Raw genomic sequence first — 25,179 nt, 5'->3', positions numbered from 1 at the left:
CTTTTCTCTGCGAAAATGCTGGCAGCGTTGGTTCGCCCTGTGCTGACCATCCCTCCACCGTTAAATCATAGACTCGTGAGAGAGTCGGGTCATTTCTGGTTTCGTTTTCGATCATCGAATTTGTTACTGGTAGACATTCCACTATGGATGAGTGGAACAGCTCTCCCGGGTCCACTGTAGTCGCTTCTTCTACTATCGGCAATGGCAAGCGCGATAACCCATCAGCATTTCCATGCTGTTTGGACCTTTTGTATTCGATGTCATATTGGTGTGCCCCAAGTAACACGGACCACCTCTGTAACCTTTGCGCTGTCATGGTGGAAACGGCCTTGTTAGGGTTGAATATGGACACCAACGGCTGGTGGTCTGTCAGTAATGTGAACTTCTTGCCCTGCAGGTAATGATTGAATTTCTTTACGCCCCACACAAGGCTGAGGGCCTCCCTATCTATTTGAGCATAATTTCACTCCGCGGAGGTCAATGATCGGGACGCGAATGCCACTGGCCTTTCCGAGCCATTTGGTAACTTGTGTGAAAGTACTGCTCCAATTCCATAGGGGGAAGCATCACAAGCTAGACGAAGAGGTAACGTTGGGTTGAAATGAGCCAACACTTCTTCAGAGGTAATCAACGCCTTGCTTCTGCGAAAGGCCTTTTTACATTCCTCACTCCACTTCCATGGTACTTCTTTCCGCAACAGAGCATTCAGCGGATGCAGCACCGTGGATAGATTCGGCAGAAACTTGTGATAATAATTAATCAACCCCAAGAATGATCTTAACTGTGATACGTTTTCCGGAGCGGGGGCCTTCACGACAGCTTCTATCTTGTCAGGTGACTTGTGCAGCCCCTCTCGGTCAATGACATGACCGCAGTACGAGATCCGTTTTTGGAAGAACTCACATTTCTTGCGATTAACTCGAAGGCCATATTCCTTCAACCTAGTGAGCACCAGTTTCAAATTTGTGAGGTGTTCTTCCTCGTCCTCTCCCGTAATCAGGATATCGTCTAAGTAACACTGCGTGCTTGGAATTCCTTGTAATACCTGCTCCATGGCCCTCTGCCAAATTGCTGGAGCCGAAGCTACCCCAAAAACCAGTCTATTATAACGATACAAGCCTCTGTGTGTGTTGATGGTGAGGTACTGACGCAACTCTTCCTCGACTTCCATTTGTAAGTATGCCTGTGCCAGGTCTATCTTGGTGAAGTGTTTCCCTCCAGCCAACGAAGCAAAGATATCTTCAATCCGCGGAAGCGGGTATTGTACCGTGTGAAGCACCGGATTCACTGTGATCTTGAAGTCTCCGCAGATGCGGACCTTCCCCGGTCCCCCTGGCTTGTTACTTGGTGAAGACTTCATGACGGGAACAATGGGCGTGGCCCACTCACTCCAGTCCACTTTTGACAGTACCCCTGATCGTTCAAGTTCTTCCAGTTCTGCCTCCACAGCAGGTCGTATCGCGTAAGGTACCGATCTGGCTTTGAAAAATTTTGGGCTTGCATGTTCTGCAATCTTAACCTTTGCTTTAATTCCTCGCAGTGTTCCCAGTCCTTGCTGGAATACCTCTTTAGCTTCGTCTAATGTTCAGGTTTGACATCTTCCTTTCCGGAATCTACCGTCATGGTGTTTAGTGAATGCCAGTCTATCTTTATTTTCCTGATCCACTCCCGTCCCAGAAGTGGTGGACCTCCCTCAGGCAACACATACAGATCCATCCTTTGGTGCTCTTTGTCCTTGTATCTCACCTTGACTTCTATCTTTCCGATGGGGTATACTTTGTGCCCCGTGTATGTCTTCAATACTAGTTCCGTATCCCGTAGGGGAATATGCTTGAATAACTTTTTATAATCATGCTTATTCATGACCGTCAACGCCGATCCGGTGTCCACTTCCATTTTCACTTGGACTTTTGCAATCTGTAGTGTGATCCAGATAGCTTGTCGGTCAGCTTCATTACTCACATTGTGAATTCTCAGACTATCCAGTTCCTTGCAGTTGGAGTGTGAGTCCGAATTCTGTTCTTCCGGACTCTTCCTAGTCACCTCATGTACCTTTCTGTACCTCTTTTGTGGTGACTCATTATTGTTGGTCTTCTTTCCTGACCGGCATACCTTAGCTATGTGACCGAGCTTGCCACATTTCCTACATTCCTGGTTTTTAAACCAGCATTGGTTCTGGTCGTATGTTGTCTTCCCACAACGATAGCATTTCGTTGTACCCGAAGTAATTTGCTGCACCCTGAGTGCCGCTGCCTTTAGCTGCATTTCCGCCGTTCCTTTCGCTGCGGCTTCGTTCGATGCAGCAATAAGGACAGCCTTCTCAAGTGTAAGATCGTTCTCTTCGAGCAGTCGTTTTTGTGTTTCTTCCTTCGACATTCCGCACACAAATTTGTCTCGCAACGCCTCTGTCAGATTCCCTCCAAACTGGCAGTGTTTTGCTAGCCTACGCAGTTCGACCAAGTATTCTGCGTTGCTTTCGTCTTTCCTTTGCGTTCTCGCATAGAATTTGAATCGTTCCGCCAACATCAACAGTGTGGGGTTCAAGTGATCCTTCAGAACAGCCACAATATCATCGAAAGTCTGATCCGCCGGTTTAGCTGGTGCTCGTAGATGCTTCAAGAGCTCGTATGTCTTCGCGCCCATCGAGTTTAGCAAGGTTATAGCTTTGTCATCTTCTTCTATTTTATTGGCCTCACAATAGATCTCAATGCGTTCCACATACATGGCCCAGTCTTCTACCTCGGAATTAAAATCGTTGATGTTACCACGCTTAGGCATCTTCCTCTCTTCCTGATAACACCACGAATTATTTCTTTAAATTTTCTTTTTTTTTCCCAAGATGGCGGTTTCCCGCGCTTATCTTCTCTCCCCGCCCACTTCAATGGCGGTTTCCCGCTTCTGTCTTCTTCCCCGCCTAATGGCGGCTTCCCGCGTTTCTTCCCCTGGCGGGAGGGGTACACTTTCCCCCACGGGCGACGGCCGCTGGCTTTCAGGTTCACAGCCTGCGCGTCGGCTTCAGTGCTTTCCCTTTTCTCGGCAGGGCAACTGGCGCTGGGTACACCCCGTTGACGGCAAACAGTTTCAGCCGCTGGGCTGGCTCTCGCTCAGTTCCCTTGCTCGGGCTCTGTCTCTCTCCCGCTCGCTCGGCTCTACCGGCGCTGGGTACACCCCGTTGACGGAGAACAGTTTCAGCCTCTGGACTGGCTCTCGCTCAGTCTCCCTTGGTCGGCTCTGCCTCTCCCGCTCGCTCGGCTCCCAATCGCGCCTCCCAGCCCTCTCGCAGTCCGGTGCTTCCCTCCCCGGCTGCGGCTGAGTTTATCTCTTCCCGCGCCTACGTTCCCGGTCGCAGCGCTTCGTGGCTTCGGTCGCTGCCCGGCCTTTTTCGCCGGTCGTGGTCTAGCTGTCTCACGACGCCGTTGCGTCCCCCAGCCTGTCTGTACCGCGGCTTCCTTGCTCCACGCTGCCCCAGTCTCAGCGCCTCTGGGCCCGACTTCTGTCCGGCTCCTTTCCCCCTCGACCGTGGACGAGTGCACCGCCCTTATCCTCCGGTTATTCTTTTTACTTTCCCTTACTCACAGTCACCGTGGCCGCCTTGCTTCTCGTGCTGATCGGCTCACTCCTCACCGTGGCAGAAGGGACAGTCAGTGCCTGTTGCTGATGGAAGTCTTTGTCTCTAAATTCTTCCTCCTTTCTAGTTCTGCAGCCTCGAGTTTTTTTTCCAGCAGAACGACGAGGGCGGTTGCCTCTTCTCGACGCTCGTTAACTGCTTCGGAAGTATTTGCCGCAGGGTACGATCGGACTCGTCGCCACTGTAAAGTCTGTGGGTTGTTTAGTTAATTAATACACAGACTCCAAGAGTAACTTAAAACAGGACTTTACTATTCGAAGGTCGGGGCGAATCTGCCCAATAACTCCTGACACAGCACTTATATACCGGTGTGGTCACCGTCGGTATTACAGTATACAGAAGCCAACAAAGTAGTGCAACACCTAAAGTAGTTCTCTTAAAGGTGGACGGTTACATACAATAATTCTCTTAAAGGTAGACGGGTACATACACTACAAGCACAATTTATACACTTCTACAGTGGTCCCAGACAGATGACGGAGAGGGCAATAATTTTTTCAGAATCACCGGATTCCTCAGTGCTGTGGGAGCTATTAATTGCACCTGTGTATATATAGCATTGTATGTCCCAAATGTAAACGCTATATTTACATCAACCACAAGAGATATAATTCTCTAAATATTAGTCATTTGCGCCATAGGTGCAGCTTCTTGCATGTTAATTCACCATATGCTGGGAGCTGTTATGATGCTTTTATATTCCGCCGGTCTGGAGTCCCGGCTCTCTATGAACAGCAGAGACAAGGGCAGGCTGTCCACTGGGTGACAAGGGATACCCAGTGCTCCCAAAGCTCATGATACTACTCCATAGGGCAACTAGTGCCGCAGCGAGGCACAACAATGAATCACCCAGTAAAACAAAAATTAGAATTGAGCAAGACATTGGGATGCTTAAAGATAGTTTCTGGTGTCTAGATAGGTTCAGGAGTGCCCTGTAGTATGTGTCAACCATTTTGCAAATTGTGGTAGCATGTTGTGTGTTCCGTAACTTTACTGTCCAGAAAGGACCGATGGTAGATGTCCTGGAGGATGCCATAGAGGTTGATGATGATACTGCTGATGTCGAAGCCCAGGCCCATGAATGACATAAAGCAGGTCCAGTAGTTGGTGCTGCTAGAGAGCTGAGAGCCAAATTCATTCAAGACACGTTGTCAGATGTATAGACCAACATTTGTTTGAGATCTAAGCCCATCAAAGGGCAGCCTCCTCTCACCAAACTCCCTGCAGTCTAAGTAAAATCCTTGCTGTTCATAGCTAGTCATCACATCATAATCATGAACCTGAACATCAGCATAGTACCTGTTCCCTATTGTCCTACAAGATAATCAAACACCAAGCTGCCATTGCATCAGTAACTCCAGTGACTTATTACAACTATATACAAAAAACATTACTTCGTTTCTTCACCATGCACAACCTTTTCTTTGCTTATTTTCACACTTTTTATTTTCTCCACCTGAGGACCTGGAGTGTGAGATTTAGATTGCTGCTCCAATCTACTGTGAGCCTCTTGGGATGGAGGTGACCCTCCAATCAGGGTGCCGAGTCCAGGGTTGGATACAGAACAGGCGGACTTTTTTGTTATGGGCTCAGTGACAGCCTGGTCTTGCAAAGTTGAAGGCTTCTGCACAGAGCTACAGATTGCTCCTCTGTGCTGCTGCTGCTGCTGGTGCGAGGAAAAGCAGCCTCCTCAACATGCACACCAGCTACTTCACTGGTACTGGCAGAAAGATGCTTAAATCCCCGGGAGAGAATAAACCAAATATCCTCTAAACCTTCCAAAGTGCTGCCCTGTATACTTCACAATCTGGTTGACATGGACATCTCCAAATGCTCCCCCAAGGCCTGCAGTACTTCATTCAGAGCTTTCACATTGAATTGACTGATTTGCCTAGATCCCGCATAGAGTGGGCAAAGATTTCAAGATGTTCCTGGAGCTGCCACTTTCTCCAGGATGCATTGCAATGATGTAAAACCTTGTCAGATGTTGGTTCACAGCAGGCCAATGGACTACACCACTATCCCAGCCATCTGCCGTACAGCTGCACAGAACCTCCGTATGGATTTAATACTCTGCTAGCATCCTTCATACAATGCGTAGACCCAATGTAAGTGTTCATCTGCTGCATCCTCAGGGGGGAAAAGCTGCAAATCATGTTCGAAACATTGACTCCTTTTTACAACACTCGATTCAACAGAAACTCTATGACACATTTGCACGGGGATAATAATACAATAGCATAAATAAAGAGAGATTCCCATAGGATCACCTATTGTCACACAGATTAGCTTGTTAACATAAATAGTTGCATCAAAACCTGAAAATAAACCCCTTTAAAACGCTGAGCTGTCCAAAAAAAGAACAGCTAAAGTATCAAAATTGAATTTGAAATTTGAACTTGAAGCTTGCAGGCTGTCCCTTTAAGTAACTTTGTATTCAAAGGCACAGGCTGGAAACCCTGGGTACCTCATTTATTTGGGAAAAATTAAGAAGCAGCGTACCTCATCTGAATGACATCACTTCCACTGCATTATCATATTGAAATGTAGGTCCCACATATTTTATTCTCTTCACAGAACAACCTAGATTATCCAGAATTTAAAGTACAATTGCATCGCTCACCACATCAGAAGACACTCAGACAGCCATCACTACAGTGGTGTCAATAATATTCTAAATTATTCTACATTAAAATAAATAGAGAAGGAAGGAATTTCATACAAATGTGTTAAACATTATTATGCTCATATTCATGTCAAATAATGTCAAGGCAAGTATTTTTTCCACTACAGTTACTGCACATAGAATCCTTTTTCCAAATATAACTTTAGATTACACTGCAATTTTTTTGTGTATCATAGGTTTTGTGGTGGTTATTATAAGTTATTTCAAGACACTATTCTTTGTAATTTCATTGTCAGTTATGCAATATATAAGGTTTTTTTCACTAGACAAACTCTTAACTCTTTGGCCTAGAAATTCGGTGGGCTGCGCCACCAGTTAGCGCCTAAAGAGGGCACTCAGTGGCTTTAGCGCCACTGGCCATGCCTCCCACGATATTTAGCTGGGGCGCTAATGGCGGCGTTAGCCTGTTGTGCTGTGCCGCCACCGATGACGCCATCGGTGTGCGCAGCGCCCCGATCTCGATATTCGGTAGCGCCCGCTTCTGTAGCGCTGTTCACAAATCGCACCCGGTTCACGGGGCCTTCCTGTGGCGGCAGTGGCGCAAATTAAGGTGGCGTTGCGGGGCAGCCGTTTTTTTCAGCGGCCGCCTGCCAGCACCAACGTCCCTGGCCTCCTGATCTCCCCCCGCGGCAGTGCCGGCTGTTTTCCGAGAGCCTGGCACTTCTCCTCGGTGCCGGGCTCTTTTGCCGGCACTGATCGCGCTGGTGCAGGCCCCTCCCCCTTAAGAATGGGAGGAAGGCCTGCAGTACCACAGCGCGCCGTGCCGCAGTGTGTGGCGCTGTGGCACGTTGTGCTGCGATATTCAGTTTCAGCGCCTAAGAGGGACGCGGAGCGCCTCGAGCCTCGCCCCGTGTCCCTCTTGGGGCGTTCAGGCTGAATTTCTGGCGGTCGCAACTGCTCCGATCGCTGCGCTAATTCCGGCGCCCAGGCGAGCTTGGCGCCCTGTTTGTGGCCCCTCCGAATTTCTCCCCCTTTGAGTTTATGATCTATACACAGTCATTCTCATTTTCATCATTTTTCATAACATATTATCACCTTGATTTCCATCTTATAAATATGCCCATTTGGGCCATTATGGAGCAGAAATGTGGGCAGAGATTGTCGATGCTGGATCTCCACCCACAATGCTCGTAACATGTAATTCTGGTAGGCAAAATGAAAGGCACAGGAAGATCCGATCATACTCATTTCCTTGGACTTTCTGCTGTTGTGGTCACAGAATCACAGATCACAGAAACCCCACAGTGCAGATAGAGGCCATTTCGGCCCATCGAGCCTGCACCGACACATATCCCACCTGATCCCCGTAACCCCTGCACCAACACATATCCCACCCTATCCCCGTAACCCCATGTATTTAATCCCCCTAACACTAAGGGTCAATTTATCATAGCCAATCAACCTAACCTGCACATCTTTGGCCTGTGGGAGGAAACCGGAGCACCCGGAGAAAACCCACGCAAACACGGGGAGAATGTGCAAACTCCACACAGACAGTCACCCGAGGCCGGATTCGAACCCGGGTCCCTGGCGCTGTGAGACAACAGTGCTAACCACTATGCCACCGTGCTGCCCCGTGCTGCATCGTAACTTCGTCAAAGGTTAGGTGGAAACCTCATATGTACGGTTTCTGCTGCACTTTCAAAGAAGATACGGTGGTGGCAGCTGCAGAAAATCGAGGAAAATTCAGGTCCGACATTTAGTTACTGTATAGATAAAGAGTACAAAGTATTCCTTGTGTGCACCTGCTACAAAGTAGGTGAAGAGGCCAACTTTTATCACAAACTTTTTTTCAGGTATGTGGCATGGAAAACATAAAATATTAAGGAAATAGGTGCTGTGCTACTTGAAAAATGACCTAATAAATCATTCTGATCAGATAGTTTTCATGCAAAACAAACAAAAATAACATTGAGATTGCAACAGGCTGCCAGGTCAAAAGAAGAAGCAGCACAGGTTGGGCTGGACATTCCTCTCTGGCAGCATTGCTGTCAGCCACGTGGCAGCATGGGACATCTACCCACCTGTGAGACCTAAGCTGACCCAAGGGACTTTCCCAGAGTCAGTTTATTCAGCATGATGGAGGTGGGATACCAGCTTCTGATTGGGAGCTCACCACTGTTGGGGAGAATGCAAGAAATAGCAATTGCTGCAGCTTTAAAAGCCTGCAGCAGTTTAAAGGGCAGCGCCAGTGGGAAGAGTTCTGAAGGGAGGAATAAGAGAGCAACCACGACCGATGAGTGCAAGTTCAGCAGGAGGGCACAGCCACAAAATCCTCTGATATCTCTACAGACATTTTCCTCTCATAATTTGGAGAAGGAGGGAATCCCTATTACGTTCAAAGGTGAAGATACTGTCCAAGGGCACAGTGCAGGCAAAATTGAAGGAAGCGGCCCTGGTCATGTTACTCTTACAACCCCTCACATGACTACTGACCTTTGCAAGAACTTTAATGATTTGACCAGGTCATCCAAGGTAAGAAGAATAACACACATCCATTGATCAAAACATGTTTTCTACTTGCTTTCACTGTATTGAACTGTTGCCCTACAGGAGCAATTGCTTCCTTTGCATGCCCAGCCTTCACCTCCAGCTGTATCTTCACTCACTGCAGTCCATGAAAGGACTTCACTAGCAGTCTTACCTGGTATGTAGTTGTTTCATGCACCTCTCATCACCCTATTACAGTCTGCCTGCTTACACCTGATTTAAACTGAATCCAATGGCAACCAATGTTCCCTTTAAGCTACCCGACTGCGCAGCGCTCTGCAGCTCCCGCACAGCCGGTTCAGCAGGTTTTAAATAGGAAAACTGCGCACGCGGAGTATTATAAAGGGGCCGTGCGCCAAAAGAAAATTAACGGGACCACTCATGGCAACAAGAGGGCATTTGCACTGTCTGCATTATCCTTAAAAGAGCCTATAACCACTGAGAGAGGTTGGCCTCAGGCTTTGCCCTCTCAATCTCTTCGAGGAGGAAGCCTTGGATCTACTTGGGAGGCCTAAACATCCACGCCCTTCACCACCGGCGTACCATTGGAAGCAGTTTGTACTAACTATGGGATGCACCACAGCAACTCACCAAGGCTTTATGGGCAGCACTTCCCAAGCCTGTGACATCTACTACCTAGAAGGACAAGGGCAGCAGCTGCATGGGTGCACCATCACCTCCAAGTTCCCCTCAAGTCACACACCATACTGACTTTGACTTATCATCGTCGCTGGGTCAAAATCCTGAAACTCCCTATTTTAATAGCATTGTGGGAGCATCTTCACCACATAGAATGTAGCAGTTCCATAAGAAGGCCCATCGTCACCTTCTCAAGGGCAACTAGGGATGGGCAATAAATACCAGCCTTGCTAGCGACGTCCACATCCCAAGAATAATTATTTTTAAAAACACACTTTGGAAAGGATGGAGGAGACAGGGAAGTTAATGAGCAGGTGCCACCTGCAGGTTAATCATTAATTTCAGCTTCTCTTTCTTCACATGTTGCTGCACGATACATAACGTGACAGTAAAATAGATCATGAAACCATGATGTCACTCCTTCCATTGCAAGTCACATGTTAATTCAGCTCCTCAGCAATCCATACTGGTCTCTCTTTATGTCCTCTTCTGGATGAGCCAATCCAAAAGCAGCAGAGGAGGGAAATGAGCAGCATCTAGGCCACTTTGTTTCAGGTCCTACCTGCACTTTGTCACGAGCCATCATTCACCGTCTCCCTCCCATGCACCTGGAAAGTATTAGGCAGCATGCCAGAGGGGTTGGGGTTGGCGGGGGGGGGGGGGCAGCGCACAGGGTGATGCACAGAGCATGCGGGTAAGGGGACCTAGGCATGGAAAATAAGGCTTCCAACAATGTTGGCTGGAGGGTCAGGTGACATCTACCCTGGACGAGTAGCTTTGAGACCCAAATCCCAGGTGTCTTATTTTTAAAAGAAAGATGCTTGAAGTGCATCAAACATATGTGCAAGCACTAGGGACAATCTGCCAGAATGTGCAGCAGATGAAGACTCACATCAGTCCACTGCCCACATCTGTGGTAAAATATGGCTGTCTGCAATACTGCAGTCCACTCTGAAGCAGGTGGCAGCTCCAAACCAATCTGCAGTACAAGCCCTCATAGGACAGACCCTCATAGGACAGACCCTAAGCTTCTGCTATGGATGTTTCGACTGCTGTCACAGAGACCTTAAGGTGCCAGAATGAAGAGACCCAACTCTTCCAGTCTTGTGGTAAAAGACAGTAAGGGCCAAGCTGCCCTTTCAGCAGCACAAGAGACACAGCGTGGTAGAGGTCACGGATTTGGGAGGTGCTGTTGAAGAAGCATTGGTGAGTTGCTGCAGTGCATCTTGTAGATGGTACACACTGCAGCCACGGTGCGCGGTGGTGGAGGGAGTGAATGTTTAAGGTGGTGGATGGGGTGCCAATCAAGTGGGCTGCTTTGTCGTTGATGGTGTCGAGCTTCTTGAGTGTTGTTGGAGCTGCACTCATCCAGGCAAGTGGAGAGTATTCCATCACACTCCTGACTTGTGCCTTGTAGATAGTGGAAAGGCTTTGGGGAATCAGCAGATGAGACACTCGCTGCAGAATACCCAACCTCTGACCTGCTCTTGTAGCCACAGTATTTATGTGGCTGGACCATTAAAGTTTCTAGTCAATGGTGACCCCCAGGATGTTGATGTTGAGGGATTCAGTGATGGTCATGCCGTTGAATGTCAAGGGGCGGTGGTTAGACGCTCTCTTGTTGGAGATAGTCATTGCCCACCACTTGTGTGGCACAAATGTTACTTGCCACTTCTCAGCCCAAGACTGAATGTCGCCCTGGTCTTGCTGCATGCGGGCATGGACTGCTTCATTATCTGAGGAGTTGCGAATGAAACTGAACACTGTGCAATCATCAGTGTACATCCCCACTTCTGACCTTATGTTGGAGGGAAGGTCATTGATGAAGCAGCTGAAGATGGTTGGGCTGAGGACACTGCCCTGAGGAACTCCTGCAGCGATGTCCTGGGGCTGCGATGATTGGCCTCCAACACCCACAACCATCTTCCTTTGTGCTAGGTATGACTCCAGCCAGTGGAGAGTTTTCCCCCCGATTCCCATTGACTTCAGTTTTACTAAGGCTCCCTGATGCCACAATCGGTCAAATGCTGCCTTGATGTCAAGGGCAGTGACTCTCACCCCACCTCTGGAATTTAGCTCTTTTGTCCATGTTTGGACCAAGGCTGTAATGAGATCTGGAGCCGCGTGGTCCTGGCGAAAACCAAACTGAGCATCGGTGAGCAGGTTATTGGTGAGTAAGTGCCGCTTGATTGCACTGTCAATGACACCTTCCATCACTTTGTTGATGATTGAGAGTAGACTGATGGGGCGGTAATTGGCCGGATTGGATTTGTCCTGCTTTGTGTGGACAGGACATATCTGGGGAGTTTTCCACATTGTCGGGTAGATGCCAGTGTTGTAGCTGTACTGGAACAGCTTGGCTAGAGGTGCGGCTAGTTCTAGAGCACAAGTCTTCAGCACAATAGCCAGGATATTTTCGGGCCCCATAGCCTTTGCTGTATCCAGTGGGCTCAGCCATTTCTTGATATCACTTGGAGTGTTTAGCATGCAGGTAGGCGTGTGTTGCAGCCTCCCCAGGTTGGCACCTCATTTTTAGGTACACCTGTTGCTGTTCCTGGCATACTCTTCTACAGTCTGCATTGAACCAGGGTTGGTCACCTGGCTTGATGGAGGTGGTAGAGTGAGGGATATAATGGGCCATGAGGTTACAGATTGTGGTGGAATACAATTCTGCTGCTGCTGACGGCCCACAGTGCCTCATGGATGCCCAGTTTTGCGCTGCTAGATCTGTTCTGAATCTAAACAATTTAGCAGGGTGGTAGTGCCACACAACACAATAGAGGGTGTCCTCAGTGTGAAGAAGGGACTTTGTCCCCACAAGGACTGTGCAGTGGCCACTGCTGCCAATGCTGTCATGGACAGATGCATCTGCAACAGGTAGGTTGTTGAGGACAAGGTCAAGCAGGTTTTTCCCTCGTGTTGTTTCTCTCACCACCTGCTGTAGGCCCAGTCTTGCAGCTATATCCTCAGGACTTGGCCATCTTGGTCAGTTTTGGTGCTATTGAACCATTCTTGGTGGTGGACATTGAAGTCCTTTACCCAGAGTACATTGCTAGATCTGTTCTGAATCTAAACAATTTAGCAGGGTGGTAGTGCCAGGTGACCAACCCTTGCTGCCCTCGGTGCTTCTTCCAAGTGGTGTTCAACATGGAGGAGTATTGATTCATCAGCTGAGCGAGGGCGGTAAGTGGTAATCAGCAGGAGGTTTCCCTGCCCATGTTTGACCTGATGCCATGAGACTTCATGGGGTCCTTAGTCAATGTGGAGGACTCCCTAATTTGCCTTCCTAATTCTTGCTGTACCTGCATGCTAACTCTGTGTTTTCCTGTACGAGGACACCTAAATACTTTCTCACATTTAAAAAATATTCTGTTTTTCTATTCTTCCTACCAAAAGGAATAACCTCACATTTTCCCACATTATACTCTATCTGCCATCTTATTGCCCACTCACTTAACCTGTCTATATCCCTTTGCAGGCTCTTTGTGTCCTCCTCACAGCTTACTGTCCCACCTAGCTTTGTATCATCAGCAAACTTGGATACATTACACTCGGTCCCTTCATCTAAGTCATTAATATAGATTGTAAATAACTGAGGCCCAAGCACTGATCCTTGCGGCACCCCACTAGTTACAGCCTGCCAGCCTGAAAATGTTTATCCCTACTCTCTATTTTCTCCCTTTTTATCAATTTTTTGGTCATCCTTTGCTGGTTTCCAAAGCTCTCCCAATTCTCAGGCTTACTACTAATCTTTGCAACATTATAAGCCTCTTCTTTTAATCTATCCTTAACTTCTTTAGTTAGCCACAGATGGAGCACTTCTCCCGTGGCGTTTTTATTTCTCAATGGAATGTATATTCGTTGATAATTTGGAATATTTCTTTAGATGTTTGCCACAAACAAGAGGTTTTCTCACTCCAGGTTAAAGAGGAATCTAATAAAGGGTTTTCAAAATTATGAACACTTTTGAGAGAGTAAATAGTGAAAGATTGATTGGTGAATTGGTAACAGTTGTAATTATTTGTATCAAAGACAAAGTTAGAAATGTTTTCACACAAGGTTGTTGCAACATAGGGGGCTTTAGGGGGCTTTACCACAAGTGGCTATTGAAATAGGCACTGCAACATTACTTAGAAGGAAATTGGATAAGTATTTGAAAACGAATGAATACAAAATCATATGGGTAAAGGAAATGGGAATAGGATAGCTCCAGTTGAAAGGTTAGCACCATAATATGGCACAATGGTGCAAATAATCTCCGGTACTCTCCGCCACTGCTGATTTTATAGCTCAAATTAAATTTGGATAGACAGGCTAGGGTTCTGGAGGGATGAGCTTTTATGGGCTGAATACCTTTTGTTGGCAGCTGCAGGGACTGCATTGTGTTGTGGTTGTGTTGGGCACCAGGTGAAGGATGGTGAAAACGGGTAGGATTTTTTAAAAAGTTTTTTGTAAAACATTTTCAGATGCAATAATATCGTTTTTGTAAAGAGTTGTGACCTGTTAGAGATTAAATAAAGCCGCTAAAGAGGGTTATAAATAAACTGTCAAACTATATTGGTATATGTTTGAAACAAATAGCAACTCATGAGGTTAGAAATCCATTGGGCTAAAAATTGAGTAGCGCCCCAATTGAGGCGCTAACTTCGCTGGGGCGCTAAAAGTAGCGCCCCGGAAAAATTAGCGTCCCCACACCGGAAATTGAGTGGTTGTGCCCCAAGAGGGAAGCGGGACGCTACTGGAAGCGCCCTGCATCCCTCTTGGGGCGCTGTGAGTCAATATTGCGCCGTTATGTGCCACACGCTGCGGCACGTTGCGCCACGATATTGCAGACCTTCCTCCCCTTCTTAAAGGGGAGGGGCCTTGTGCAGCGCGACCTGGGGCCCAGCTGGGCCCCCGGGGATCGGGAGTGCAGGCAAAAGAGCCTGGCACTCAAGAGAAGTGCCGGGCTCTTGGAGCGCAGCCAGCACTCCGCGGGGGGGGGGGGGGTGCATTTCAGGAGGTCTGGGACGGGAGCGCAGGCAGGTGCTGGCAGGCGGCCAGCAACAAAAATGGCCACCCCACACCTTGCCTTTAAATTGCGCCTCCCCAGCCGCAGGTACGCCCCCCTGACCCCGTCGGACATAGCGTCCGGCGGTAAGTCAGGGGGCGCTCCCGAAGATCGTGAGCGGGGCGCTGTGCACGCCAATGACGTCATCGCCAGCGGCACAGCGCCGCAGGGCGCTACCGGTTAGCGCCACCACTAACCTCCCGCTGAATTTTGCGGGAGGCGTGGGCAGTGCCGCGCCCGAGCACTAGTTACTTTGCGTCCCGTTAGTGTCCTCTTAAGGCGCTAACGGGAGGCGCAACCAACTGAATTTTTCCTCCATTATATCCCAGGAATGGGTATATAATTAGAAAAGTTCAGGAATTAGCATCAGGCGCGCAAAATTCATTCTCACTGTTCAAAGAAATGATTGGAGCGCTAAATCAAGTCTTGAAGCCCAAGCTCATTGACATTACACTCAAAGGGTGGACCAATATCAGGTGCAGTCATGATTGCCACAGGCTTTTTCCAGTTCTTAAAGGGGAGGTTCAGTTCTTAAACGGGAGGTTCATTGATGCTGCAGAACCTCATTCTCAACATTGCTGGCTGTGCAGCTGCCTCAGCAAGCAGCAGCAGGTCAAGCAGAAGCAGCCGGAGGACTGAAGCAGCTGTACTCATGGCAGATCCACGCCCCAGGGAGAGAGCCCGCAGATTCTGCGATCAAGCATTGGCGGCATTGGTGTTTGCTGTGGAGAGATGGAGGGTGGTGTTCTACCTGGCAAGTGGCAGGAGGCCCTCACTGCAATTCTGCTGCACCATGTGGAGGGAGGTAGCGCAGCACGTCTTGGGCAGCACTGTGGTTCCCGGGACCCACACACAGTGCAGGAAGAAATTTAACAGCCTCACTCAGGTGGTCAGGGTGAGTCAATGCTTCAACAAATGCTAAATACCACCATCTGAACCAGTCGTCACACACTGCTCAAAGCATCACACCCCCAGCACTCACCCACCAACAATCTCTACCTACCAACACTCACATCCACATCTCACACCTTGCACACAGTGACAACTATTCAACTTTGGCAGGCACATCACCCAAACACATTGCTCCACACTCACAACAGGAGGGAGCAGGAGCGCACACTCACAACAGGAGGGAGCAGGAGCGCACAGGCGGGGGACAAACCGACACCCAACCACTGTCTGTGCTGCAGAATAGAGTGCTACAGGTTATTAGACGCCAGGTGGTGGGCGCTGTGGCCACTGTCGGCGTTGACCCCCTTGGGGACAACAACGATATGTTCATCCCTACTCCTCCTTCTCACATCCCACTTCCCCCTCGCCCCACAAACGTTTCGCACTTTCCAGCTAATCATGCTGTATGCATGCATTTCTCCCTTCCTGCTCCCCTCCCATCAACTTAATCTGACTCTTGTGCCTTTATGCTTTCAGATAATCAGCAAGCACCTGAGCAGCCTGTCCCTGAGGGCACCGTAGAGAGCGAGGCAGGAGAAGAGGAGGAGGAAGAACACACCGCGTCACTGCATGTCTCACCCGCAGGCACCAGTTCAGATACTAGCACTACACGTTCTTTAGAGGCTAGTATAGTAGTGGGATCTGTACAGGGTGAGGCACCGGGGATGAGTGGGCTGCAGCAAGGTCAGGGGGATAGAGTAGCTCGGGGGCAAGCTCCCCGGAAGACGTGTTCGCACGCGAGTTCTGCTACACAGGACTCAGATGAAGACCTCGATATGGAGGCATTTAGAAGTGTGATGGGCATGCACATGGAGATGATAGGTGCAATGGCAAGGGTGCCCGAGAGCCTCTCGGCAATGATAAGGAGCGTGAAGGAGTCCACCTCCAACATTGCACAAGGCTCTGTGCACACCATGGAGCCCATCATTTCTAGTCTGCAAAGGATGGTAGACTCCCAGAGAGACCATGGCGAATTAGACCTGATGCCGTGTGTGATGGGCGATCTGGCAGCTTCCATTGCAGCACAGGCGGAAGCAACATCTTAGTGCTGTAATGCAGTCTATGCTTGGTGACATCCAATCTCAGACTGCTCTCATGCAGTGTCAGCTTAATGCCACGCAAGCTCTGACTGCTGCCATCGTGACTGGGTCTACCACCGTCGACCGGGCTTTTCACAGTGTTGCAGCAGGCCAGCATCTGTGCTCCAACAGATTGCTAGGGATGCTGAGGTGCTGCACTGGGGAAGTGGCAGTGAGGCAGTGGAACAGGAACCTGCTGTCCTCTCTCAAGATGACAGCATTCCTACTCCCATCATTGCCACTCCGCCATTGCCCTTGTCGCTACCTGCCATCCAGCCAGCCCAGACTGCTGCCGCCCATGCTGAGGTGATGCAGTCTGCAGCCGAGCCTTCCAGGCGCAGAGCAGGTCAAAAGCATCCTGCAAGGACACTCAGCAGCCTTCCACCAGCCCTGCTGCAGCCACTGGGCCAACACTTCAGGGATGGAATGATGGCGATGTGGTGAGCAACAGGGATCTGGGGTTTAATTCATTCGAACTGCAGTCTGATGAGGTGATCACAGACAACCCTTCCGGAAGGCCGATTGAGTGGCTGCCTCCTCCCTCGCTCCTGTTCCTCCTCCTCATCATTCTCTTCGTCTTCCTCTTCCTTCTCGTCTTCCTCCTCCTCCTCTCCCTGTTCCTCCTCCTGCAGTTGTCCTGCAATCCCTGGTGGCATGTGGAGTTGTGGAGCATGCAGCAGATCACCATGAAATGGGACACCCACTCAGCCAAGTACTGGAGGGCTCCTCCCGGCCGGTCAAGGCAGCAGAACCGTTGCTTGAGCACCCCGATGGTCTGCTCGATAATGTTCCTGGTGGCAGCATGGCTCTCATTATATGAGTGCTGGGCAGGAGTGTTGTGGTTGCGGAGGGGAGTCATGAGCCAGGTGGAGAGCGGATAGCCCTCGTCTCCGACCCGCCAGCTGCGAGCTTGACGTAGTGACTGGAAGAGTGCTGGCACCAGTCTGGTGCAGGATGATGGCATCATGGCTGCTGCCAGGATAGCGGGCATTGACATTGAGGATTCGCTGTCTGTGGTCGCACACCAACTGCACATTAAGCAAGTGGTAGCCTTTACAGTTACGGAAGATCTCAGGATTGTTACAAGGTGCCCACTAAGCCATGTGGGTGCAGTCAATAGTGCCCTGCCCCATGGGAAATCCCACTATCCTGGCAAAGCCACATGCACGCTCGTCCTGCTTCGCTGTGATAGGGAAGGAAATGTAGTCCCTTCTACTGTAGGGAGCCTCTGTGACCTCCCCGATGCTGTGATGGATGGCGAACTGCGAGATGTTAGCTATGTCTCCTGTTGCAGATTTGAAGGATCCGCTGGCAAAGAAATTGAGGGCGACGGTGACCTTGACTGCCACTGAGAGCGCCGTGGTCGCCCTGATCTGAGGCTGGACATCTGGTTGCAGGAGATGGCAGAGTTCTGTGACCACCTCCTTGGTGAAGCGAAGCCTTCTAATACACTGCTCCTCACTTGATTGGAGGTAGGAGAAGTGCTCTCGGAATACCCTCGGAGGGTAAGGCCTCCTGTTGAGAGCCCTGATGGCCCTGCTCCTTCTGGCCACATGTTCCAGTCTTTCTCACTGCCTCCGCTTCCTTTGCCATAGATCCAGGAGGGCGAGGTCGACTGCCAATACAGCCCCCATTAATGTAACCAAGTGTAGCAGTTTGATTTTTTGAAGAATAAATGTAGCTACTTTTTAGTTGCCACAACACTCCTGATACTAAATAACCTTGAAATTATGGAATGAGACTGTTGCACTATGTGAAACTGACAAGAAAGCACTGAAACTCCACTAATCTACAGCTGCGACTCATTACTGATGATCCCTTTAAATAACGTCCCTGGAGCTGGCTTCCTGTTGCTTCACGCCAGCTCTCCCTGTCACTGTTTCCTCCAAGTGATAAGATAGGTGGTGACAATCAATTTCGCAGATTGGGCGGCCAGTGAGCATCGCACACTCACTGGCGTCATGATCAACCTGGCGATGAGGCTCCCGGCGATAACTGTTAGTGACGACGCTGCGGGGGAGCGGTGGGGAGGGAACGGGATTTGGCGTGCGGTGTTGGATTCGCCTCACCCCAAGGATAATGCTTTAGCGCCCAGTTATCGCCATATCCTGGCGCTAATGGGAGGCGCTAAGGTACCGAATTTTTCTCCTATGATGTCTTACCAAATCTCATGATTTTTAAGAGTTTGTCTCATGATTTATGAGACGATGAGGTTGACATTACTGCTGAAGGCATTGTGGTAGCTTCCAGGAAAATGATGTGCAAGATATGGTGCTATTGGTCATAAATGAGTAGGACATTTAGTAAGTGAAATCCTCTACTATTGTAAACCAAATGGGATTAATGAAGAGCCACATGAACACAATCCATGACTCCTTGTACTTTGGGAAATCCTGCCACTCTGTAGAAGTCCAGTGCTCTGTTCTCTTCTCTTAGGCAGTCCCTCGGAACTGAGGATGACTTGCTTCCACACTAAAAATGAGTTCTCAGGTGACTGATGAGTCAAATGCGGGACCTACAGTCTCTGTCACAGGTGGGGCAGACGGTGGTTGGAGGGGCGGGTGGGAGGGGTGCTTGGGTTGACGTGCGCTCCTTCCGCTGTTTGCGCTTGGCTTCCGCTTGCTCCTGGCGAAGAGACTCGAGGTGTTCGGCGCCTTCCTGGATGCTTCTCCTCCACTTTGCGCGGTCTTGGGCCAGGGATTCCCAGGTGTCGGTGGGGATTTGCACTTTTTCCAAGGCGGCTTTGAGGGTGTCATTGAAGCTTTTCCTCTGCCCACCTGGGGCTCTCTTGCCGTGTCAGGGCTCCGAGTAGAGTGCTTGTTTTGGGAGTCTCCTATCGGGCATGCAGACGATGTGGCCCGTCCATCAGAGCTGATCGAGCGTGGTCAAAGCTTCGATGCTGGGGATGTTGGCCTGAGCGAGAACACTGACGTTGGTGCGCCTATCCTGTCAATGGAAGTGCTCTGTTATGCTGGTGATGTGTTTCCATCGGGACTCGTGTGTGTGTGTTAGACAGCGTTAGCAAATAATGGATCAGTGACTTGCATTGTGCATAGCTGATTGGCTAATATTGCTGGTGTCCCCAGAGGCAGCCTGAAATGAACCTGTAACACAAGGCAGTAGTTACCTTTTAGCCACTGGCAGTGTGGTACCGACTGGAATGTAGGTTGGATTCTAGCATGTGGCATAATTCGTTCATAGATTTCCTTGTGAAGAGGTGCCTCTGCGAGCATTCTTCATGGGTCAGTTGGAGGTTGGAGCGGCTTGGTCTGTATGTTCTGAAGTGAGGATATAGGTGGATGGGTACCATTTGCCTCCTGCTTTGCCTAGCTTCTCTCTTCTTCGCCCTCTTCTTGCACCAAGCAACATAGAAATTAGCACAGTGCCAAAGGAAATCCCATAGTCATTTGCCTTAAATGGATAAGGTCGCTAAAATGACAAACCCACAGTGGTAGGAAACAGGTCACATGTTCAATCAGTGGATAGGAGAAAAAGAAATAAAAAAGTAAAAGGAATGGTTTACAACAGCAGGTTTTGCAGCCCTGGTGCCAGTACCTATTTAAGCCTTTTAAATATTACGACGACCAAAGCAAAATACTGCAGATGCTGGAGATCTGAAATAAAAACAGAGAATACTGGAAACACTCAGGCAGCCTCTGTGTAGAGAAAAACCAGAGTTAACATAAATATTGCTGCCCTCCTAGCCAGTACCTCTTACACTGTAGAATTCATCACTTAGTCTGTGAAATGTGCCTTTCTGGTCAATTTATTCATCCCGAGTCTAAAATATCCACTCAGCAAATCTGCATTGACAAAAAGTTTGACCTCTTATAAGGGTCAAGGAGTTCCTGCTGCGACAGGTACCAAACTATTTTATACCTTTGACAAATAGTGGTCGTGGGCAGCATAGAAATGCTGAAGAGAAACTTCAGTGTTCTTTACATTGACAACAAATAGAGAAAGAAAAAAAACTTGTATTTCTATAGCACCTTTCACAACCTCGGGATATGCTAAAGTGCTTTACAGCTAATGAAGTACTTTTGAAGTGTAGTCACTGTTGTAATGTAGGAAATGCGGCAGCCAATTTGTGCACAGCAAGCTCCCACAAACAGCAATAAGATAAATGCTTTGGTTCACAGACGTAACTTTAGTGTACCAACATGAAAGTACGCCAGAGAATTGTTTAAATTACTTCATGACATTTACTTGTGGAATGCAAAAAAGGCATTTAATTTTCCAAATATAATGCTACTTTGAAAGCAGCCCCTCATATAAATGCACAATGGTTTCGCAAAAGTAGCAAGGTACTGATAAGCTTTATAATTCTATTCACTATCTGTAATCCTAATGCAATGCATCGTGTTGTGGCAAAACCACTAAGAGACTCTTAGTGACTTACATAATTGTCTGTAACCAATGTTATTACCTTTCAAGTTGGCTCTGGTTAAACAGAGCTAGATCGACAACATCGCGATCTGACGCGATGACGTCATCACGTGGCGTCCCCTTCGGCAGGAAACGTGATGACGTCATGACGTTAGAGGTAGAGGGCGGGGCCAGCCAGTCCTCGTGTGGATTGAAAGAGAAAAGACCTGTTTTGAGCTTCTCCTGTAGTTTCTTGTTTTGTAAAGTTCTTAGACAATAAATTCAGTTTGTTAACTTCCAGTGAGTTATAGATTCTTTGTTAGGAGTGCAGAGACTCCTACAGTGTCCTACTAGAGGACAGAAAAAATCATTCACTCTGCTTTAAGGACCGAGACTGACCAGTATCTAACTTCTTTATTTATCTAACTAAGCATTACACATATACCAGTCAGTTGTAGAAAATCTTTTCGGAAGCGTGGCTGCGCCATCTGCTGGTAAATAAACAGCACAAGATAAACAAAAATTCCTGGATTTGAACTTGTTTGACAAGAAGTAAGATGACACCACTGTAGTTTCCAAGGTCAGCCTAGTTTAAATAATGATAGTGTTCTGGCAGTTTAATGAGTGCCAATCATTGGGAGCATGGCATTTTGGAAGCTGGGAACTAGGATGCTGCTGCAGGATTGAAAGACATGGCCATCGGTGAATCCGCTGCAGATGTTTCTGAAATTACTAAATGCTCCAAAGTGGACTGCACTTTTTACTAGTGTGCACAATAGTGAAACACTGCAGCCACCATCTGCGGAAGATATCCAATGACTGGAGTAATCTTACATTGCTTCTTCAAAAAGCACATTTTCTGAAGTCTGGATCCTGCTCCCATTAGTTGAGGAGGGATGCAAGTTAACCCTGTGGACAGCAGGTTTCTACTCATACTCTGTAATCACCAACCACTTCTGCTCATTTATGCACTATGCATCATCCAGTGCACTTTCCTCATCCTCATTGTCCAGATCCTCTGGGGTAGATGTACCCGAGCTGGTGCTTTGAAGGATTAGAGGAATGGTGTGTGCCATGAGGTACAAGAATTCCTCAGGGTCCCTGGCTCCAACGATTCTTCTTGTTTTTTACACAGCGAGTGGTGAGGATCTGGAACTCGCTGCCAACGGAAGTGGTGGAAACGGAGACACTCAATGTTTTCAAGGGGAGACTGGATAGGAATTTGAGGGAATTAAATTTGCAGGGCTACGGGGATAGAGCGGGGGAATGAGGATGGGCCGAATGGCCTCCTTCTGTGCCATTATGACTCTATGACTTGTGGGATATCTAGACAAAGAAAAGAACACATGTCACAATGGTGTTTTGCTGACAAATCTTTCATTATAGCTTTGCAATGAATGAGTGATATGAAATTGTTCTTCAGTGCATACTTTGGTTTTGCTGAGTGAGTGGTAAATAGAATGGCAAAAGAGTTACCAATGTTTTCTACAGACCCTGAGCTTAGGACCAAGCCTCTAACTTCCCAATCCCCTGCTTCCTCTATGGTCTCTCTACCCTTGATTTCTCAAAGTGTAATCAGAAGACGGGGGTTGCATGAATCTCTCTGTGCATCATCTCTCGCTTACGTGCAAATATTTCACACAGAAAGAAAGACTTGCATTTATATAGCGCCTTTCACGACCACCAGACATCCCAAAGCGCTTTACAGTCAATGAAGTATTTTTGAAATGGAGTCACTGTTGTAAGGTAGGAAATGCGGCGTTGTGTACCGCACGCTCCCACAAACAGCAATGTGATAATGATCTGTTTTTAGTGATGTTGATTGAGGGATAAATACTGGCCAGGACACCGGGGGGATAACTCTTCTTCGATATAGTGCCATGGGATCTTTTACATCCACCTGATAAAGCAGACGGGGCCTTGGTTTAAGGTCTCATCCGAAAGACAATGGGCAGGATTTTCATTGGGCCGTGGAGGCGGGATTGGAGGCTTGCGGGGGGTTAAATTTGCGAATTCGGGGGGCACGAACCCATCCCGCCCCCAACCCGCCTCCATGCCAGTTTCAAAGGCGGCGGGTACCCGCCCTGTGCTGGGACCCGCCTACCCGAGGCGGGAAGGGATTAGTACCAATTAACTGCCTGTTAACAGGTAGTTAACAGGCAGTTTTTAGCCTAATCCCTATTTTTAATGCTGAAGTGTGGGATTCCCGACGGCTCCAAACCACGCCAAGTTAGAGGAGGCGGGCCGTCGGGTTGAAGGATTTGGAGGGGTCGAGATGTCGGTGTTCAGGTGAGTGATGTGTGTATGAGTGCAAAGGTATGTGTGTTTGGTGTGTCGAAGGTGTTTAAAGAAGTTTAAATTACCTTCACTTACCTTTACTGCCTTCCTTCCTTTAGGTCTCGAGAGTCCCTCATCTCACCGGCACAGAAAGCAGAATGGCTGCGAACTGTCAAAAGTGACAGCCTTCAGCTTTCTGTGCAGTAGAGATTTCTAACTGAGTCTGTGGAGAAGGACTCATGTTAGAAGTAAGACTGTCAGTGTTTGACAGCTTCAAAGAGCTTTCAAACGCTGATATTTCATCTGTCAAAACCTCTTGACAGATGAAATTTCAGTCTGTGACGTCACCTGTTGCCGGGTGGCCCTTAATTGGCCTGCTGAGCCTGCTGGGCGGGCTCAACAAGGTCAATCAAGTTAAAATTGCGTGGATTGGCCACATCTCGATGGAAGTGGGACAACACCCCCGAAAGTTGTAGTCCCGCCTCCATCACGTCCCCTGAATGAAAATCCAGCCCAATACCTCTGAGTGCAGCACTCCCTCAGTACTGCCCTGGAGTGTCAGCCTAGGTTTTTGTGCTCAAGTCTTGAACCCATAACCTTCTAACTCAAAGGCAAGAGTGCTACCAACTGAGACATGGCTGACACAGCTAAGACTTTGAAATTTCTAGGAGCACAGGCAGTAATTCTCATGTATCAGTGTGCACCCACAGCGGGTGTGAGTACATGAACATGGATAATGCTGGCAGGGTCAAATTAAAGGATTTTCCAACAGCAACAAAGGATTCTAATGATGGAACATTCACAAGTGAAGGAGTACTGTGTAGTGGATGTTGTGTATATGAATTTTCATAAAGTGCTGCATACAAGGCCTGTTGATAAAATTAAGGTACACAGTTATTAAAGGGAATGTGGCAGCATGGATAGGAAGTTATTTAAAGAACAGAAACCAGAAGGTCGTGGTTAATGATTGTTAACATCCCTCCAGTCTGAAAAACAATGTGTCCACAGAAGCCAGTGTGGGAACCACTACAATTCTCAATGGGGCAGAATTTGCAGTCAATATGATGGCGTACTCTCAGAGTACTGATATTAGGACAGGAGACCAAAAGCTTGGTCCAAGAGATAAGACCACTACTGGTGAGGTAGAGGAAATCGGGAATGCACAATAGGCCAGAAATGGAGGAAAACAGAGTTCTCAGCGAGATGCTTTTTCTACATTAAAAGGTGCTATATAAATGCAGGTTGTTGTTAACAGATATTAATTAACAGGACATATTTATTTGTAATTGCAGGTTGGCCATGTAAACCAATCCCATCATTGGACACTTCAGAGGATTTTGAAACTATTCCTTCAAGTATGGATGAACTTTCCAACTCTTCAGATATGGATGAAGAAATATCTAATAAAACCGTAAGCATATTTCTGTCACAGTAGAAAACAGAAGGTTGATCAGTCAACCTCACTTTTAAGTGAGATGTTTCAAGAAATGTCATATTGTTTTGACTTCAGTCAAGATATTCTTGGATGGCACCAACTATTATTAAAGTTGCTCAGTAATTTGGAAGGGGTGCTGTATGAGGACAATGGTAAAGCTGAGACCCGATTGGATGTTTGAATAGCCTTTATTGTGTTTGTATAGCCTTTATTAAACATATATGAGCACTGAAATTTCACAGGGATTCTCCTGGTTTTTGCAGTAACTTTGGCAGGAAACTGGGTAAAAAGCTGAAGTATCTGAGACTGAACCAAACTGTTCGCAACCTTGGCATCCTAATTAACCCTGAGCTGAGCTTCTGACCCCATCATCCTCTCCATCACCAAGACAGCATTACTTCCACCTCCATAATGTCGCCTGTCTCCGCCACCGCATCAGCCCCATCTGCCGCTGAAACAATCATCCATGCTTTTTATACTGCCAGACTCAACCATTCCAATGCTCTCCTGCCAGCTTCCATCCTCCGTAAACTTCAATTCTTCCAAAACTCCGCTGCATGTATCCAAAATTGCACTAAG

General features: G+C 48.1%; 1 protein-coding gene across 1 annotated transcript in view; it reads left to right on the top strand.

The window, feature by feature from the left end:
* LOC147115683 (uncharacterized) overlaps positions 1 to 24,973 on the top strand; it is a 33,762-nt gene extending 8,789 nt beyond the window's left edge. Inside the window, exon 3 of the mRNA XM_085990150.1 lies at positions 24,458 to 24,973. Coding sequence (XP_085846276.1) covers positions 24,458 to 24,600 — 143 coding nt within the window. The 3' untranslated portion in view covers positions 24,601 to 24,973. The remainder of the gene's footprint in view (positions 1 to 24,457) is intronic.
* Positions 24,974 to 25,179: the final 206 nt, after the last annotated feature.

The sequence above is a fragment of the Somniosus microcephalus genome, chromosome 6 (genome assembly GCF_052327205.1).
Source record: "Somniosus microcephalus isolate GS21.2 chromosome 6, FLI_Smic_1.0, whole genome shotgun sequence".
NCBI lineage: Eukaryota > Metazoa > Chordata > Chondrichthyes > Squaliformes > Somniosidae > Somniosus > Somniosus microcephalus.
Note: the sequence above shows the minus strand (reverse complement) of the source record. Positions and strands in the feature narration are given on the sequence as shown.